This window comes from Hibiscus syriacus, unplaced genomic scaffold (genome assembly GCF_006381635.1).
Source record: "Hibiscus syriacus cultivar Baekdansim isolate YM2019G1 unplaced genomic scaffold, ASM638163v2 tig00112285_pilon, whole genome shotgun sequence".
Classification (NCBI taxonomy): Eukaryota; Viridiplantae; Streptophyta; class Magnoliopsida; order Malvales; family Malvaceae; genus Hibiscus; species Hibiscus syriacus.
Window position 1 is genome coordinate 4,503,491 of NW_024063293.1, and position 17,712 is coordinate 4,521,202.

The 17,712-nt window shown below is 34.7% G+C and overlaps 2 protein-coding genes, 1 long non-coding RNA gene and 1 pseudogene across 9 annotated transcripts; 3 read left to right on the top strand and 1 right to left on the bottom strand.

Annotated features, from left to right (window-relative positions):
• Positions 1–396: 396 nt before the first annotated feature.
• Positions 397–4,759, top strand: LOC120177151 (polyadenylate-binding protein-interacting protein 9-like). Its single transcript, XM_039183381.1, has 10 exons — positions 397–1,042; positions 1,585–1,695; positions 1,787–1,831; positions 2,181–2,253; positions 2,340–2,452; positions 2,610–2,669; positions 2,942–2,989; positions 3,083–3,151; positions 4,262–4,323; positions 4,411–4,759. The coding sequence occupies exons 1-10, from the start codon at positions 794–796 to the stop codon at positions 4,466–4,468; spliced, it is 888 nt and encodes a 295-aa protein (XP_039039312.1). The 5' UTR covers positions 397–793; the 3' UTR covers positions 4,469–4,759.
• Positions 4,044–13,136, bottom strand: LOC120177152. Its single transcript, XR_005521383.1, has 3 exons — positions 12,987–13,136; positions 10,839–10,843; positions 4,044–4,059 (listed from the first exon to the last, which is right to left on the bottom strand). It is a non-coding gene; the product is annotated as an uncharacterized LOC120177152 (long non-coding RNA).
• LOC120177149 (ubiquitin carboxyl-terminal hydrolase 15-like) lies at positions 5,804–14,164 on the top strand. 7 transcript variants are annotated; one of them, XM_039183379.1, is made up of 16 exons: positions 5,804–6,039; positions 6,857–7,069; positions 7,457–8,053; positions 8,986–9,132; positions 9,220–9,424; positions 9,511–9,964; positions 10,047–10,195; positions 10,324–10,412; positions 10,912–10,997; positions 11,100–11,262; positions 11,411–11,534; positions 11,614–11,771; positions 11,883–11,967; positions 12,508–12,720; positions 13,099–13,160; positions 13,498–14,164. In XM_039183379.1, exons 3-16 carry the CDS (start codon positions 7,605–7,607, stop codon positions 14,147–14,149), a joined length of 3,036 nt encoding a protein of 1,011 aa, XP_039039310.1. In that variant the 5' UTR covers positions 5,804–6,039; positions 6,857–7,069; positions 7,457–7,604; the 3' UTR covers positions 14,150–14,164. The 7 variants fall into 7 exon arrangements, with proteins under 7 accessions (XP_039039310.1, XP_039039305.1, XP_039039307.1 ...); XM_039183378.1 differs by having other exon boundaries at positions 5,807–6,039; positions 10,044–10,195; XM_039183374.1 differs by having other exon boundaries at positions 5,805–6,039; positions 8,986–9,424; positions 10,044–10,195.
• A 2,366-nt stretch (positions 14,165–16,530) lies between these two features.
• The window catches only part of LOC120177267, a 59,728-nt pseudogene continuing 58,546 nt past the window's right edge, over positions 16,531–17,712 (top strand).

Sequence of the window (17,712 nt, forward strand, 5' to 3'; positions counted from 1 at the left end):
TCATTATTATTATAGGTTTAATTCAATAATAGATCCTCAAACTATGCATCTTTGTTCATATAAGCGTTTAATAATTAAATGTTTAAAGTTTCATTCAGTTTGTATTTTAAAGTTTATAAATTACGTTGGTTAAAAAATATATAAAATTTTGATAATTTTTTTAGATATTTAATAAAAATATATAATTTAAAATAATTATTTTTTCTAATAGAAAAATTTAAAAATAAAATAAAACATTAAATACTTAATATAACCAAAGCATTCAAACACAAAAAAATATAATTTTGACACTAATTTTTTTAAATAATAATAATAATTTTGTCTCTCTCTCTACCAAATTATTTTATTTATTTATTAAATTAAATTAAAAAAAATACTAGAAACAAAGGGGAGGAGAAACTGTTGTTCATTCCTTATTTTTTTCTCTTTCTTTGATTATCCATTTCAGACTTTCAGTTCCTCCAAAGCCCTAAATATTTTCTTTTCAAGAGTGTTTTTAGATAATTTTTATTTATTTTTAATTTCAAATAAGTAAACCCAATCTGCATTTTCACTTTATTTCCATTCTAGACTATTTTTTTTTGGTTCAAAAGGGTATCTATTATTAGGCATTCAAAAAAAGTTGTTTTTTTGGTTTTTAGCTTGTAAAGTTCTTAACTTTGTTGCTCCTTAGAAAGGAGAAAGAGAATAAATTTATAAAAGCAAATTCCCATTTTCATTTGATCATTTGGGTTTCTTTTTTCTGTCCTGCTTTTTATTTATTCTCTGTGGGGGAGTTTGGGGTTCTGATTCTATGGCTGCAGTTGCTGATAATCTAGGTGAGGCAGCAGTAGCTAATGGAAACAACAATTTGGTTGTTGAAACATCCAATTCAGAATCAAAGGAATTCAATGTTCAAAAACTTGTTGATATGTTCACAAAGTTGAATCCTTTGGCCAAAGAATTCTTCCCATCATATTATCATCAAAATCCCACCAAAACTGATGATTCTAATCAGGCCCCTGTTAACAAGCAGGGGAATGAGAATTACTCCAATAGAAGGGTATTTCCTCCTCCTTTTTACTCATCATTTACTCTCTCTTTTTTCAATTGCATTTTTCTTTTCTGTTTCTCTGGTTTTGACTGCCGAGTGTTTGATAGTTTTTAGTTATATAGTATTTGTTTTTTTGGTTGTTTTTTTCTTGTGTGAAAATGTTATTTTTATTGCATAGCTGAATTGGGGTTTTAGGATTTTCTTTGTTTTCTAATCCTAATGCATTCAAACCGGCAGTTTGGTTCTTGTGCCTTGAATGCTTCAATTCTGCATGTTAAACTAGTTTTTGATTGATTCTCCTTTGTATTGGTAAAATTGTTGGGGTTTGCTGGCATTAATGATTTTAAGGTTTCCAATTGGCCTAATTATTTGTCTAATTATTAATTTAATTGACTTGTTGGGACTTTGATGCCATTGGAGTTAGCTTTTCTCGATCTACTTGTCGTATATGGGATACCGTTATGCGAATATCGACACTTAACGAACTCGTATTTGTTCGTTTTTCTTTTCCTTTGTTAATTTTGGTAAATGGTGGTTGCTGTTCTTTTCAGAGGAGAAACAACTACAACCAGGGAAAAAGGAAGCTTAATGGTAAAGCTTTTCGAGCTGAAAGAGACGATAGCATTAAGCGAACGGTGTATGTTTCGGATATTGATCAGACTGTAAGTGCAAACAGTGGCATCTTTTAGTGATTTTTTCTTGTTTCATTGTGATCTCGAGAAGTCACTTGCGGAAATCATTTCTTTGTCCTAGATCACTGAAGAACAACTTGCTGGCTTATTTAGTAATTGCGGACAAGTAAGTTCAAAATGTTGACGTCAAAGCTTTTGTTTTAATTTCGGTCATTCCTGGTTAATGCTGCATTTTGATGTAGAGTAATTTACAATAATGTTTGAGCTATATCATTCCCATCTTTAGAGTTTTGTGTGTGCGTAATACATGCATGAGTACTCCAAGTTCGCCTTTTCTAGTCTCGTACTTCATTTAGAGCCCCCCATACTATGCCAAAAGAACTTTCATAATTTTCAGTGTTTAGTATCTTGTTTATCCTTGATAGGAAAAAAAAACGAACGTTGAGGCTTTGGCTGATACTACAGATTACTTTATATACGATATTTCTGAGGTTGTTTGGGAATTATTATTGAAGGTTGTTGATTGCCGAGTGTGTGGTGATCCACATTCAGTTCTTCGCTTTGCATTTGTGGAATTTGCAGATGAAGGTAGGCGGCTGATACGGAAAACTTCTCTCTCGTTAATATGTACATTGATTAACTTGTTGCATTCTTTATGAACTTTCTTTTAACAGAAGGTGCAAGAGCTGCTTTGAACCTAGGTGGTACGATGCTCGGGTTTTATCCAGTTAGGGTTTTGCCTTCAAAAACTGCCATCCTTCCTGTGAACCCTACATTTCTCCCAAGGGTATGGACGAATAACTTTCTGGCACTTAGTTGTTTCGGTTTTGCATAAGGCTTCATTTTACTCTATGCCATTTCGTCGTTACTGAATCTCTTGTAGTTTCTCTTTATATTTTACTTTCAAGTCTCACTCTTGATAATCATGCTCACTACAATTGCAGTCCGAAGATGAAAGGGAAATGTGTACCAGAACAGTTTATTGTACAAATATTGACAAGAAGGTAAACCCTTAATTGCTATCACCAATATTCTTGTCTTTTATCCCAAGTTACTCCAACTCTTCATTTTCTTGAGGCACCGGTGTCTGACCTATATCCGGAAATGGGTGTGGATATATGACCCTTGAAGGTTCCTCAAATAGTCAAATATATGGTAAAAGAACATACCTCTGTCCCAAAATCACTCTCGGGTCTAAGTTTTCAGCTTTATCATTGCAGCAATTGATGTAACTTAGTTGATCTAATCCTCACAAGAATTTTCTCTTTGACGGAAGGTTTCTCAAGCTGAAGTGAAGAATTTCTTTGAATCCACATGCGGTGAGGTTAGTACAATATCAATATCACGATTCACACATGTCTTTTTTTTCTAACTGTTTTCAGAAAGAAGGTCCACACGATTTGCTTTTAATTCGCAGGTCATTTGCTTGAGGCTTTTAGGGGACAATGTGCATTCAACTCGTATTGCTTTTGTTGAATTTGTCATGGTAAGTTCAGGTTTTCTGGATTGATGTTGAAAAATATTCGGTTCATAATACATATTTTCAGATTATATTTACGATTCTTTGAAAACTATGTTTCTGGCCCGGGTTCTAATTAGTATATTTCTTTTCTTTTCATGTTATTGAACATTATTTGTAAAGTCATCCATGTCTCTTTGCAAACTATTACTGCAAATTTAGCCCCTCAAAAATTTCCATGTGTGCTTTAAGTTCGGTGATATGTTTGACTAAAATCAAGAGACTCGATTTTAGCAAGTATTTTGTGTGAGATTATTGTGCTTTGCCTATGAAATTTTATCCGCAGTTAGCATCATTAGAGAGTGCTTGATGCCTTGTTCACATAATCGAAACTATAGGTACCGGTTACACATTGGGAATATTAGCTTAGTTTCATATCCTTTTAGAATCTTGATGCAACCATTGCTTACTGGAAATAATATTCGATTTTAGAGTACGGGAAGTCAGTTGGATGGGATATGAAGTTTTCTAGAGAATTCGGAATGCCGAATTTAACAGAAGTTTCTTATTCCAAAACTTTTAATTAATGTATTTTCACCGTTCCTCTTCTGTTGGTTTGCCTCCATGGGAAAGCCAGCCTGATATACTTGTAAGCGAGTTTGCAGCCATAATGGCAGATGGTTCATACCGAGGTCATATTCATTGAAATTTAGCCTTCCATGTCTAATCTCCACCCAACTTCTTACGTATGTAATTGTGTGACACTCGATAATAGGTTTGTTCAATTAACCTGAAATTTCTTTGATTTTTTACAGATCAGCTAAATTCAGGAAAAGTTTCTTATCTTCCTTAATTTTCTTTTCATTTTATACTCTTTATTCATTTATGGAATCCTACAAGATCAGGTTGCATGATCAGGCTGTTTGTTTGTTTATCTCTGAGTTCTTTTCCGACACTACGGTGTTCTTTTACATTGACTCGGTTGTACATGTGCTTTTACTTGTATGACGATAGAAAAGAATTTATGGTATTGATGAATTGATAAAATGAATAGTATGATACCTTTACTAGTTTCCGATATCATAGTTTCTCCAGCACGATGCTTCGTGCCTTGACTCGGCTCCTGTTTTTGGACAGGCGGAAAGTGCCATTGTTGCACTGAATTGTAGTGGGATGGTGCTAGGAACTCAGCCGATTAGGTGCGAACCCAAATTTTCTCTCTAAATTCCGTGCCTGTCAAATTTGTCATTGCTTAAGCTAATTACGTTTTCATTCGTAACTTTCAGGGTAAGTCCTTCAAAAACACCTGTGAGGCCACGAGTTACCCGACCAACATCGCGTTAGCTGATCGACCTAGCCTTTTAGGATCAATGGATGGAATTGGGTGGCTTCCCAACGGCAAGAGAAACTTTGTTGTGTTGAAGGGATGGTAGAAACTTTCCTTTGTTTCGTTCTTTCCATCTTTCCGTCGCAACCGTTGCGTTTTGTTCTTCTTTTATCTTTGCTCGAAGATATCGGCACCGTTGTTCGGGTTCGGACTTGACCTTGAGATTTTTTTTTTTACCTTATTCCATCTCTTCGTTTTGACAATGTGAACTTGAGTTTCTTTGCTACTATTAATGATAGTTTTAAGCATTATCACTTGGTGGTAAATAGTTTCTTTAATCTTTTTATAATAGTTTTAAGCAGGTTCAAAATTCTTGACCAAATTTGGGTCTAATAGGCCCTTGGGCCGAAAACTCTTACCCAAATTTCTGACCTGAAACGGGCCGAAAATTCTTACCCGAAATTTCATCGTTATTGTTTTTTTCTCACACGTTATTTCATCCAAAATGATGATCGAAAAGGTCACGTGACATGTTACAGAATGTCACGTGATAAAACATAAAAAAAAATTATTAAAAAACTAAATCAATTTTGAAAATAAATAAGAATTATACATTCTTTATCTACTACACAACCTAATTTGCATGGTGACTTCAATGATTTTATTTTTATTAACGGGAGATTATAATTTTTAAAGTCAATTGCGAGTTTCGAACTCATATAAAGTTGGATAATGAGTATTTTTTATCACTCAACCAATTAATAGATCTTAATTGTTACATATTTATTTTTAAAGAGTGATATGATTGAAGATAACAAATTTATTTAATATTTGATTCGGATTATTTAAACATATTATTAAGGCATAATCCTCAACTCTACATAAATTATTTTAAAGTAAACTATGCAAATAATTATTATATTAAACAAGTATTATGCCGTTAACTGTCATTATATCTCCTTGAACAATAAATAATATTTTTTATTAAATTTTTAATAAAATACATAGATGAGTGTATTTTTAAATAATATATAATGAATTATTAAATCGATTCGATCTGATTCGAGTTTAACCTTTTTCAAACGGTGGCCCAGCCCAGCGACTCCTCTGCTTAAAAAGGAAAATTGCCCACGTGGTTGCCTATTTATCCACCTTGACCTGCAGTCAAAATGTTTACTTCAAAACACCAATTATTCCCTTCCATTATTTAACAATACAACCATTAAAATATTTCATATTTATGTTCTTTCATTACACAAATCCAACGGCTGAACACAAGTCATTGTGATTTCATCACCAACTTCATGTGCCACGTGTCCAAAGTTACATTTCTTGGGGTACGAGCAGACCAGACATTGAAAAAGTTTGCAAAAATCTTAAAAAAGTGGTAAGGGATAAGAGAGAAAGAGACAAAAGCTCTTGTCTTTAGTCTCTTACCATTTGAAGACTCAAAGAATTTTAATTTTGATTTTCTCAAGCAAATTAAAAAGGAGGAGGAAGAAGTAGTAGCTTAGAACAAGTAAGAAAATCACTGTTTCTGGATTTTTCTTATAAGATTTCTGCTTCAGCTTGCATAAGAGACCAACAGGTATGAAAGATTCAAGCTTTATCGAAACTTTACCATCATTTTCATTTAAAGTTGTAGCGTTTATTTAGCTTTCTGGGTTTTTGAATCTGAGATTGTTGAAATGCTTGGTTTCATTTGAGTTTGCTATTCTGTTGAAGAGAAGTTTTTTTTTGTCCTTTGATGCTGGATTTAATTTGTGTGTTTTGTTGGCCATTTTGGGTATATACTTTAGATTTGTTAATGGATATATTCCAATGGGAAGATTTTAGTCCTGTTCTCTTGGGATTTTATTCTTTAAAATAATATTTTAACTTGTGTGCTTGATTCAAGTAACTCTAGCTGAAATTCTGGTGCTTTGGAGGATTATATATATATAACTTGATGTGCTAGATTTGGGTAACTATACTTGAAATAATTGGTGCATTAGAGAAGGAATCAAATAGTGACTGTAAACATATTAAGTGATCATTTTGTGTAGAGAAGGAACTTTATAAATCCATAGAAATAAGATTTATGAAAGAGGGAGATGAGTATGACTTATCTTCATATGATTGTAGACTCATGACCAATAGAATAAAGTTGGCTGAAGCATGCTTTGGTTTTTATTGTTGAGTACATGTTGCCATGTTGGTTGTGGAGCAATTCTGCGAACCTGTATGTGCGAGACTATTGCATCAGTGTTAAGTTTGATTAAAATCCCTCTTTGGTGTCGTGTAGGACTGAAATCTGATTGTCATTGTTTTGCATTCTTATCTTTGTTGTTAACTTGAACCGGAAATTTGGTCAAATTTTCCTGCTAATTTTCTTTTGAAATCAATTTATTACCTTTCTTTGGTAGGTTTATATAAGAAGTATGAAAAAGTTTTCCCTGACTTGAATCATCCTCTACGGACCAATCTTCTCCCCCACCCTACATTTGGGTCTGACTGCACTGTGAAAAGGAGCTGTTTGATGCATGCTGGAATTCAAATCCATATTTTTCATCTTGAGAACTTGTTGCTGCGAGATGTGAGGCTTAGACCTGAACTTGCTTTGCTGATATTAAGATCAGGTAATTTCTATCTCCGAGTTTTGTCATATAAAGTTCTTCATCTGAATTTAGCCATGGACTTTGGTTAAGTTCTTCATTTTGAAAGCGTTTGCAAAGATTTTATGGCACTTTTTCTTTATGTTGCTCCAACTCTTCATTGTTCCTGAAATACTCATACTGTCATCTTTGTCTAAAGTATATACGGACATGGATACGGGGACGTGACTCTCCAAATACATAGAAAATCTTAGAAAAATCAAATGTACATTTGTCAAACGCATATTCATATCCTATATCCATCCACACCCCAGTCCGAGTAACATAGCTTTTTCTTATAACTCTGATTGAGGGTGCAAACTTTAATTTAGTAATCTTATGCTGTAACCTAATGACTTGAATTTTTGATAGGGTTAAGTGGCATTGCATGATTTTTTTTTTTTTGTAATTTAAGTTGCTGGCATGGATGTTTGTTTCGCTTGACTTATGTAGTATTTTACGAATACCTTCTGGATAGTGAATTTGGACCCATATTGGATATGAGAATGCTTGCGGAGACATGCTCGAGCCAAGGGAAGCTGATATACCTGCGTTGTTTCTGGTCTTGGTGGTGCTTCCTGTTGTTGCTTACTACTTACTCGGGAAATGGAGTGAGGCTTCAAAGAAACATGAACGGGTAAGTTTACTTGCTCAGCTTGCCGCTGAAGAAGCTCTTAGAGCCGAAACAATGGCCGCTGCCAGTGTTATTCCGCTTGTTCCTTCTTCAAAGAGAGCTGAAACAATGGCTGCTGCTGGTGTTATTCCACTTGTTACTTCTTCGAAAAGAGCTGAAACAATGGTAGTTTCCAGTGTTGTTCCGCTTGTTCCTTCTTTGAAGAGGGCCGAAACAATGGTCGCTCCCAGTGTTATTCCACTTGTTCCTTCTTCAAAGAACAAATTACATGTGTGTGCTTGGTGCTTCGGTCCTGCGACAACTCGCTGCTCTAGATGCAAGGCTGTCAAATATTGGTATATTCTATACCTTAACCGCCACAATGCACTTTCTTTATTTCCATACCACATTATTGTTTTATGTTCTTGAAATATGGAATTAAATGCTGAATAGCAGCATTTCGAAGTAAAATCCATGATTAAGGATGATAAAATATTCTTGTTTATTATCACTCTGAACAGTCGAACACATAGGTTTGCCTTGCCTTGCCTTGCCTTGTGGTTGCCTGTTGTAAAATGTACACTGAACAATGCATTATGGGTCGATTTATTTATTACTAATTCGATTGTTGAATTTTTTGGATGTTTGAGATTGTTAGGGTTGAACCCTGATCATCAGAACTAAAGTCTAGCACTCTACCAACTAACTGCATGATTGTTGAAACTTTTGCAAAAGTTTCTTGTTGGTTTCATTTCGTCCCCAATTCATTCTAACTTCCATAAACATTTTATTCCAGCTTTCTTCCGAGAATTTTTTTTGGTTTTCTTCTCTTCCATAACATTCTTTGTCCTTTTTGATTAATAATCTGGCCTATTATTAGAACTCCATAGATGGAGGATGGGAAGAGTTCCGGATCATGACATTGAAGTTTTAAGAAAACAAACATGTAATAATATATGCGACGAGATGCAATCGATCAACAAAGAACTGTTGAAGTCTTTGCCTCTCTGCTGCCCAGCTCCATGTCATAATGTATAAACCAAAATGTTTTCAGTAGAAGGACATATTTATAAATATAATGCATCCTTCATCTTCCCTGTTTCCCAAACTCTTATTTCATGTTTTTCTGAACTTTCGAACACATTATATGTTCTACTTGTTGGATTTTCTGCAAGTTCTCATCAAGTTGACCTCTTGCTTTTTCCATACATATATGTATCACCTTGACTTGCATTTCGTCCCTTTCGACATGATGTTTCTCTCTTTTAAACTAATGAGTTTTATGCAGTTCCGGGAGGTGCCAGATTATTCATTGGAGGCAAGTGCATAAGGAAGAATGCCTGCAGTTGGAGAGTGCAAGCTCAAGTGCATCTGCCTGTGTTGCCTCGTCTGAAGAATCTGCACTACTCGGTGACAACATGAATATGCAGTTTGGGTACGGTAATAGGCAGGCTATCATTGAACAAGCACCATTAGATCATATCAATCTTTGTCAGATAACCACTGTTGTATTTGTTAATAGGGATTGTTCTACTGTTAATACCTCTCAAGTCCTTCCACCAGATATAAAAAGTACAGACAGGAGAACTTATCGTAAATCCAACAGAGAAATGTTACGAAAAGAGGATGTAACTATGTTTGATTCTTGTGAGGAAACCACAAGGACTAGAGCTAGTAGATCGGCATCTAATAATATTTCTTCCGACGAGGCTTTTATAAGGCATAAGGTTCTTATCTTTAAATATGTTTACGTGGAACATGTTATCTTTTATTTAATCATGTAGTTTTATTATATATTGAACTATTGCTGCAGTCGAGAGCTAGTGGTTTTGTTGAAGTAGAAGAGGGTATAAAGCCGCAAAATGCCAATGGCTCGAACATGCATATTCGCGGGCAAAATGCAAGTACTGTCATGCATGAGAGTCATAATTGTCAAAGCCAACGTGGCAACAAGTCTGAATCAAAAAGCAATTATGAGTTTTCCGGTCCACCATATTCTGCAAAAAGTGGGACAAGTGTACATGGAGCTGAAAATGCCTTTTTCCGGAATTCGAAGAATTTAGTCAATGGGGAAAATGGTTTTGGTGGCGAATCAGTAGAATTAGACTGTTCTGGGATGATTGCAGCTAAGGAATGCATAAAAGCTAGAAGTTCATTGCATTCCTTAGAACCCAGAATCTCCGAATCAACTAAATTAGCAGTGAAAGTGTCTGGAGAACAATCATGTCCGGAAATGGGGAGGAAGGGACAAATACCAAATGAATTAAGTAAAATCTCAACACTTCTTTATAAATATTTAAGACCTTTCTTCATGTAGTTTCTCATATTTCATGATTTTTCATGCAGAAGTTTCTGGAACAACAGGTGCTATGCCGGCACCAGGGATCAGTGGGGTGGCTAGCATCAGAATTATGGAGATGATGGGTTTAAAGAAGTCATCAAAACTTGTCAAAAACAATTTTTCTGCACTTTGTGGTGAGAGACGCAAGAAAATAAAGGTCACTTTTGTACTCTCTTCATGTTTATGATTGATATGTATTACATCCCCTTATGTTAAATTATTTCATTTGGCTCTTTAATTGTGAGTTGAAAACTCTGACCATGATCTGTTTTTCTATTGTCTCAGATGCTGTTTCCTTATGAAGAATTCATAAATTTCTTCCAATGTGAAGTCTTTGACTTATCACCGAGGGGACTTCTAAATTGTGGGAACAGGTATCACTGTTGCTACTTTACAGTTCTATTTTCCACCATACTTGTGATTTTACTTGGACTATGGTCTTAATTTTCTTGAAGTATTGCGTCTAACTCATATTTGGACATGATTTTGAGTACGTGGATATGAGCTTCGTAGGTCTCTCTAATACATGTAGAAACTTAGGGAAAACTTGAAGATAGTTGTGTCAGACTATTACTCGTGTCTTGCACTCAGACCCGAGTCCAAGAAAAATGGTGTAGCAGTATATGTTCCTATAAACTAAAGAAAGAAATTCTGAAAATTGACTTATAGTTTAATTATGTTATACTCATGCCTGATTGCTAAATTGCAAAGTCACAATGTAGTTCATTAAATAAACTTTGTGATTCAATAATTCAACTTGTGCCGGGTATGCGTTTTTGGAGTTTCCTTAGATGGATGACTTGTTCTCAAGCATATAAAAGAAAGTCATAGGAGATTATGTTTTACTGACTGATTATTGTTTTTATTTTGCAGTTGCTATGCCAATGCGGTTCTGCAGTGTTTGACCTGCACAAAGCCTCTCAGCATCTATTTGCTGCGTCGATCACATTCAAGAGCCTGTACATGTTTTTTTATGTTCACTTGTTTTGTCTGTTATTTGTACATGGGAATAATGTTACTGTTTGACCACGTACATACATTAACTTTTTAATTCATTGTAGGTTACGGGAAAGTTTGGTGTCTTATGTGTGAGCTCGAACAACATGTGATGCTGTTAAGAGAGAGGGGAGGACCTTTATCATCCAGTAGGATCCTTTCTTACATACGAAGTATTAATTGCCAGATGGGCGATGGAAGTCAGGAAGACGCACACGAGTTCTTGAGGTCTACAGGATTCACTTGGCGATGTCCCTTTGAACCCTTCTTTTCCCCTCATTTATGAGTCTATATTTTTCAGTTTTGCTTTAAGCATTTATGTGTTTACTGTTTCATCCCCTTGCATCTCTGAAACTTCAATTTTCTGTCCTTTCAGACTCCTAGTTGCCTCAATGCAATCAATATGCTTGGAGAGATTAGGTGGGGAACACAAGGTAGACCCGAGGTTGCAAGAGACGACGTTTATACAACATACTTTTGGAGGGAGACTTCGATCAAAGGTGTTTATAGCTATTTTACTTTGTTTTCCTTTACCTCCCGTTATTGCACGATATGTATGACCAGTCTCCATGTAATCAGGTTAAGTGTCTAAGATGTTTTCACGAGTCAGAAAGATACGAAAACATTATGGATCTCACGTTAGAGATATTTGGTTGGGTCGAATCACTGGAAGATGCACTAACTCAGTTTACGAGACCTGAAGACTTGGATGGCGAAAACATGTACCGATGTGGAAGGTGCAAAAACCTTGTTTTATTGTGTTATCATATTGTCCTTTATTAGTCTTATCAACTAACTTGATCTCAACCTTGTTGATTTATTGGTTTCGCAAAATTATATGTTTAAAGGTGTGCCGGTTATGTTCGAGCTCAGAAGCAGTTGTGCATACACGAGGCTCCTAATATACTGACAATTGTCTTAAAGCGGTTTCAGGTATCACTCCACTCTACACTGTACTGTGCTCTGTAGATATCATGTTATAAATGCTATTTATTCCAATGTTTTTGTCCAACATGGGTATGGGAATATGATCCTCCAAGGACACTCTACAAATACATAAAGAAAAAACTTATATGAAAAATTAACATACCAGTGTCTGACACAAACTCGCACTTGATGCTCACAACAGAGTCCGATTAACATAGAAACAAGCTGTTTTGGACCTTTTGGTCATAAACGATTATGTTTGAGTTTTGGTCTAGTGGTTTATGATCGACTTCATTATTTATTTAGGGACTTACTGACCTTAAGCAACATATGTATAGTGGACAATTTGTGCTCAACATGCTTGAGCCCAAAATTGGTTAGCTTCTCCGTAGGTGCTTGTGAACTAATTTGTGGACGTTTCAGAGAAGAAAAATGGGGATGATCGACTTTTATATCTACCTATCCGTCATTGTTCCTGTCTGTGTATCTGTTGGCTTGTTCATTGTTTGACTTGATTATTTCTTGATGCGTCTGTTGCCTAATCAGGAGGGAAAATATGGGAAAATAAACAAGTGTATCACTTTCTCCGACATGCTGGATATGGTTCCTTTTATGACTGGAACAGGTGATGTCCCTCCACTTTATATGCTTTACGCAGTCGTGGTGCATTTAGATACACTGAATGCATCTTTTTCTGGACATTACGTGACATACGTAAAAGATTTGCGAGGCAACTGGTTCAGGATAGATGATACCGAGGTAAATCTTATCTCCTCCTTAGGTTTGGTGAAAGGTGATTGATTATATAAATGAGTATAACTAGTGAATGGTTATTCAAAATGCAGCTTTAATTCTGTAATTCCATAGTCCCAGAACATTTAATGTTGATGAACTGTTTTTCCATATGTTTTGGGTCAAGTTTTTGTCATTTTATTGTTTTCTTTCTCCTGTTATCGGAAGTACTCTCGTCATTCATGCTTGTATATTTCATGAGTTCTGATAGCCAATGTATAGAATCAAATTACTTCTTTTTTCCCCTAATACGAATTTGTTTTAAGTTCTAACTGTTTAGTCCGGATTCTCTCTTGTTGCAAATGGTATTGAAATGTGGTTTTGTATTTGCCCTTTCACTTACAGGTGCATCCAGTCTCAATGAACCGGGTGATGTCCGAGGGGGCATACATCTTATTTTACATGCGGTAGACACCTATCTTCCTTTTCGTGTTCTCTCCCTTAATTTTATTCCCGTTTCCATTTCTCGATCTTCTACCCCATTTAACCAGCTAGATTTTGTCGAAATTGCCTTACAATGTTACTTCTTAGCAATCTCTCACGACTTAGATAGGATCAATCGTTTATATTTCGCCTAGGAGATAACGTATTAGGACTAGTTTGTTGTGGCATTAAATGCTGAAACTCTAGTTGATTTTGTTGCTGTAATACATTTGTGGATGTTTCTTTGTTGTGTTGAATGTTACTTTTGGCTTCCGTATTGACGCTGTCTTCAATCTCTGAGATTATATACTTTTCCCGAAGGTCATGCCCTCGTCCACAAAGAGAATTAACCGAAAAGAGCATACGGAAGCAAGGTCCTGCCAGGCAGAACTCATCAGAAACGGAGAGGCCTTCACGAGCAGCACAAAGTAAATCCAGCACCCACTCTGTTGTCCCCAAGCATGTCCCAGATTTAAGGCCTGAAATTGCTACCCGTTGTTTCAACCGCAACGGTAACGACTCTCTTTGGCAGAGCACAAATGGTGACATTGCCGAACCTATCAACACTGAGTTCTCTGATGCTACATCAAGTGATTGGTCACTTTTCACGAGCTCAGACGAGGCCTCCTTCACGACTGAGAGTGCTAGAGACTCTTTCAGTACAGTGGACTATTCCGACGCGAGCAATGGAGATCCTTTCTCGATCTTCAATAACTTGCCAGCTCCAGAATCCTCTTACAGTACGGTTTCGTGTAGGTTTTCGACTAGTAGACCCCATACTCGCTTTGCGTTAGAGGATACGGGTTATGTTTTCGATCCGCACTCATCCACGCAACCTGAGAATAGACTTCAAGAGCACCTGGATCATGTCGGCGATTCTTTGTCCGAATTATCTATAGCTAGGGACAATGACTTGTATGTAAAATACGGGAATAACCCGAAAAATAGTCATGATAGAACTGCCCGACCATAGTTTTCCATTTTTGTTTTCAATGCCTTGTTGATTAAGGCATTTAGATCATATTAAAAGATGCAAGGAAAATTTCTTATTTTCTGAAGAAGTTTTCGTTTCCCTTTTTATTGTATTGTGCAAGTGTTATTTCTTCTACGTTACTCTGCTCTCTGGCTAGATTGCTATTTTTACTATTTTAAATGATTTTTATTATTATTCGGAATTTTAATATAAAATAATAATAAAAAATTTGATGTCAGCATTATAAAAAAATAAAATAATTTTCTTTGACAAGATAGAAGTCGTTAGTTTTATTAAAATTAAAAAAATATCCAAATTATAATAAAAGCTTACAATTACAATCGTAAACTAAAATATATAACGAGAATAATTTTCTATAACCATTAATACAAAAAAATTAACCACTTAAGATCACAAGGATCATATAAGAAAAATGTGAGAAACCTAAACAAATAAACTATTAACGAATTCAAATCATATTCCAAATTCAATCCGATGGTCTAAAACATGAAAGATCATCATATAACAAATGAGCCATAAAGTTAAACGTGTCATAAATATAGAGAAAAACATTTCATTAAAACAGAGTTATTAAAAATTTAAAAAATGAAAATATATAAAGATACAACTTAATAAAATAAAGAAAAATAATAAGCATCTGCGGTCGACGATCAACACTAAGATTGATATCATCGTCGATTATAAAAATGAAAAGAAAAAAAACTAAACGAAAAAAAAATATGGGACTGAAAAATTCCAATAAAAAAATATAAAATAATTAACGTCCGTATTGAGAAAATAACAAAATAAATAATGTCAGCATAATGACTCAATCATTTATTTTTATGACTCAATCATTTATTTTTCTGCCAGATTTTTGTTAAATCTATAAGAATTAAAATCATAAAAAACAAAATATAATATTGATTTAAATAAAAATAAAAATTTAATATTTTTTTGAAATCGTAAAATCTAAAATTAATTTCTTTTAATAATTGATTTTATTTTGGTTATTGTACACGGTGGACTTGAGCTTGGCCTATATATGATGCATGATAAAGATCACGTAATTAAAAAAATATGCAATGAGCCCATGAGAACGTGCCTTTTTTGTTCTCGCCTTTTTTTTTATTTTAAATAAATTAATTAATTAAGAAAAAGTAGTCAAAAGCTTCTTTTTTTTAATTCCATATAAAGCTGTTTGACCTTTAAATTCACTTCTTATTTCACTTAAGCGTTCTGCATATTCCGTAGCTCCATTGCTATATTCCACCGTTTTATTCAAATATCATACAATATTACTATAAATTTAATGAATATAAAAATAAATATTATATTAGAATCTTTGATCTAATCTAAAAAACTCGTGGTGCAGTCCTCTTGGTGGAATAAATAAACTGAAAAGAAAAAAAAACGAGAATATGTGGTGGGTACAGAAGCTCTCGAGTCGAAGTACGACATGAAATCTCGCGATATGAAACTTAATGTGTTCTAATTTCTTTTCTTAATGTATAATCAAAACTTTAATTAAAATATTAGTTTTAAGATTGCCCAATAAAATTATAATAAGTGAATTTGCCTAAAAATATTTTGATGATTTAAAATACGAGTAGATTAACAAGATAATTAATATTGATATACAATCAAATTGTACTGAAGATATTATATGATAAAATACGTTGCAAGAATGATGTTATCTCGATATTTGATGTGCATGTTGCTTACACTTTTGGTGTCAACATTGTTAGGGAAAATCATAGAAAATTACGATGATAGTTTTGTAAGAATATAGGAGTCATAAATGCTCTACAAACTGAGTCTAGGGTTTATATGAATTTGCAAATTGCATGAGCCTATGATTTTAGATATATGCAGGTTCAAATTGATAATATTTAAGTAGTTCTCTTTAGTTGGTTCGAGTAATATTCAGGTTATAATAAAGATGTTGGATGACGAATATAATAAATTCGAATTAGGTACTGCAAGGACTTATTATAGGATCTAACCTTTTAATTTATTTTTTTCCGTCCACAACTTCTTCAATATTTGAAGCATTAACCTTAAGTAAGATCTAATGCCTGAGAGTTCAATGATTTGACCCCTCTCGCTGTTATCTTCTATAGTTTGCTTTTTCTTTTTCCAATGAATTAAGAAAGCCAGCCATAGACATCACACTCTCAGAAAAAGACTAGTGCTTCTTCCCTGTATCATTCTGTATAAAAAACACTAAAGATTCAAAAAAGCAAAAGCAGAAACAAAAAAAAGCTCAAACAATCAAATATTCACAAATCATCTTTCCATTTTCCCACCAAAAAAGCCAAGACCCAAAGCAGAAAACACACCCCGTTAAGCAAACGTTAAAGTAAAACCATTTTCCATTACCCTCCTCAATAAGCTTCCCCTTTTCGCTGCTACTGCAAAAATGTCGAATGAGATTGTTGCTGTTGATCCCATTGAAGAACCCAGACTGGACAAAAGACCAGTGGTTTACTATGAAGATGAAGGTGAAGGGAGTAAGATAAGGTCACTTAGGGTGAAAGTAGTAGTAGCAGTGGCGGGTATGTTCCAGAAGTTTTTAACAGTGAAAGCTTGCCTTCTAATTTGGCTTCTGAAATCCAAAGGTTTCTTAGAGTTGCTAACATGTTGGAATGGAAAGCCCCTCGTGTGGCTTAACTTTCCAAGTCTTTTCTATTCTTTTTTCACTGGATTCGGTTGATTCAGTTTCCTAGATATCTAAGTAGTAGTGTTATGATTGATAGAAGAAGCGTAAACAAGCCGAGTCAAAAATATTATTAAACTTGACTCAAACTCGAAAACCTTTATAATAAACTCAATTCAAACTAACGAATTAAAAATTATCAAATTCGACTCAAAATATAATATAAAAACTACTCAAATTCAAAAACTATCGAATTCTAAAAAATTTTAAAAGCTCAATTGAAACTCGATCCAAGCTCAATTGAAACTCGATCCAAACTCAATTTTAAACTCAATCCAAGCTCAATTTTAAATTCAATAAATCTTAGCCAAACAGGCCAAGAAGGATATGTTTTGAACTGCACAAACCCGCTTGTTTTATAGGTAGCTTGTCCTGTCATCTTATAGTATCTGAACGATGTGGGATATTGTTGAGACTTGAGAGCACTACTTGTTCGAGAACTTCAGAGCCTTCATCTTCATCCTCAAACTTAAACACAAAAAACGTATGCCCATTGTTCAAATCCCGATCAAACAACCAGTGTCCAGTTATACACGTCCCACGAGATTTGAATCGAGACCCCATCGACTTGAATCTTCTCGTTGCCTCTAAATTTCCATTTCAGCAGTTTCCCTCATATATGCACATTTAGGCTGGTGTCGTGTGTCTTTTTACAACAAATATCTACATTGTTTTACACACAAAAGATTCAAGGACAAAGCATCGATGGCTTTGTTTTGCCAGAATGGTACTAGGCTCGATGCTTTTAGCAGCTGCATCAACATCCCATCTTGCTATCTCCATCTCCTTCATCATCAACCTCACGAAACTACGAACAGATTTCATCGTGAAGTGCAGAACTTGC

Excerpts from the sequence above, each read along its gene's own strand:
- LOC120177151 (XM_039183381.1), top strand. The coding sequence starts at position 794 with ATGGCTGCAGTTGCTGATAATCTAGGTGAGGCAGCAGTAGCTAATGGA. Across the intron at positions 1,832-2,180 it reads TATTTAGTAATTGCGGACAA|GTTGTTGATTGCCGAGTGTG; the intron begins GTAAGTTCAAAA and ends TTATTATTGAAG. Across the intron at positions 4,324-4,410 it reads CTAGGAACTCAGCCGATTAG|GGTAAGTCCTTCAAAAACAC; the intron begins GTGCGAACCCAA and ends CGTAACTTTCAG.
- LOC120177149 (XM_039183375.1), top strand. The coding sequence starts at position 7,605 with ATGCTCGAGCCAAGGGAAGCTGATATACCTGCGTTGTTTCTGGTCTTG. Across the intron at positions 10,413-10,911 it reads CTTCTAAATTGTGGGAACAG|TTGCTATGCCAATGCGGTTC; the intron begins GTATCACTGTTG and ends TTTATTTTGCAG. Across the intron at positions 11,968-12,507 it reads TTGTCTTAAAGCGGTTTCAG|GAGGGAAAATATGGGAAAAT; the intron begins GTATCACTCCAC and ends TTGCCTAATCAG.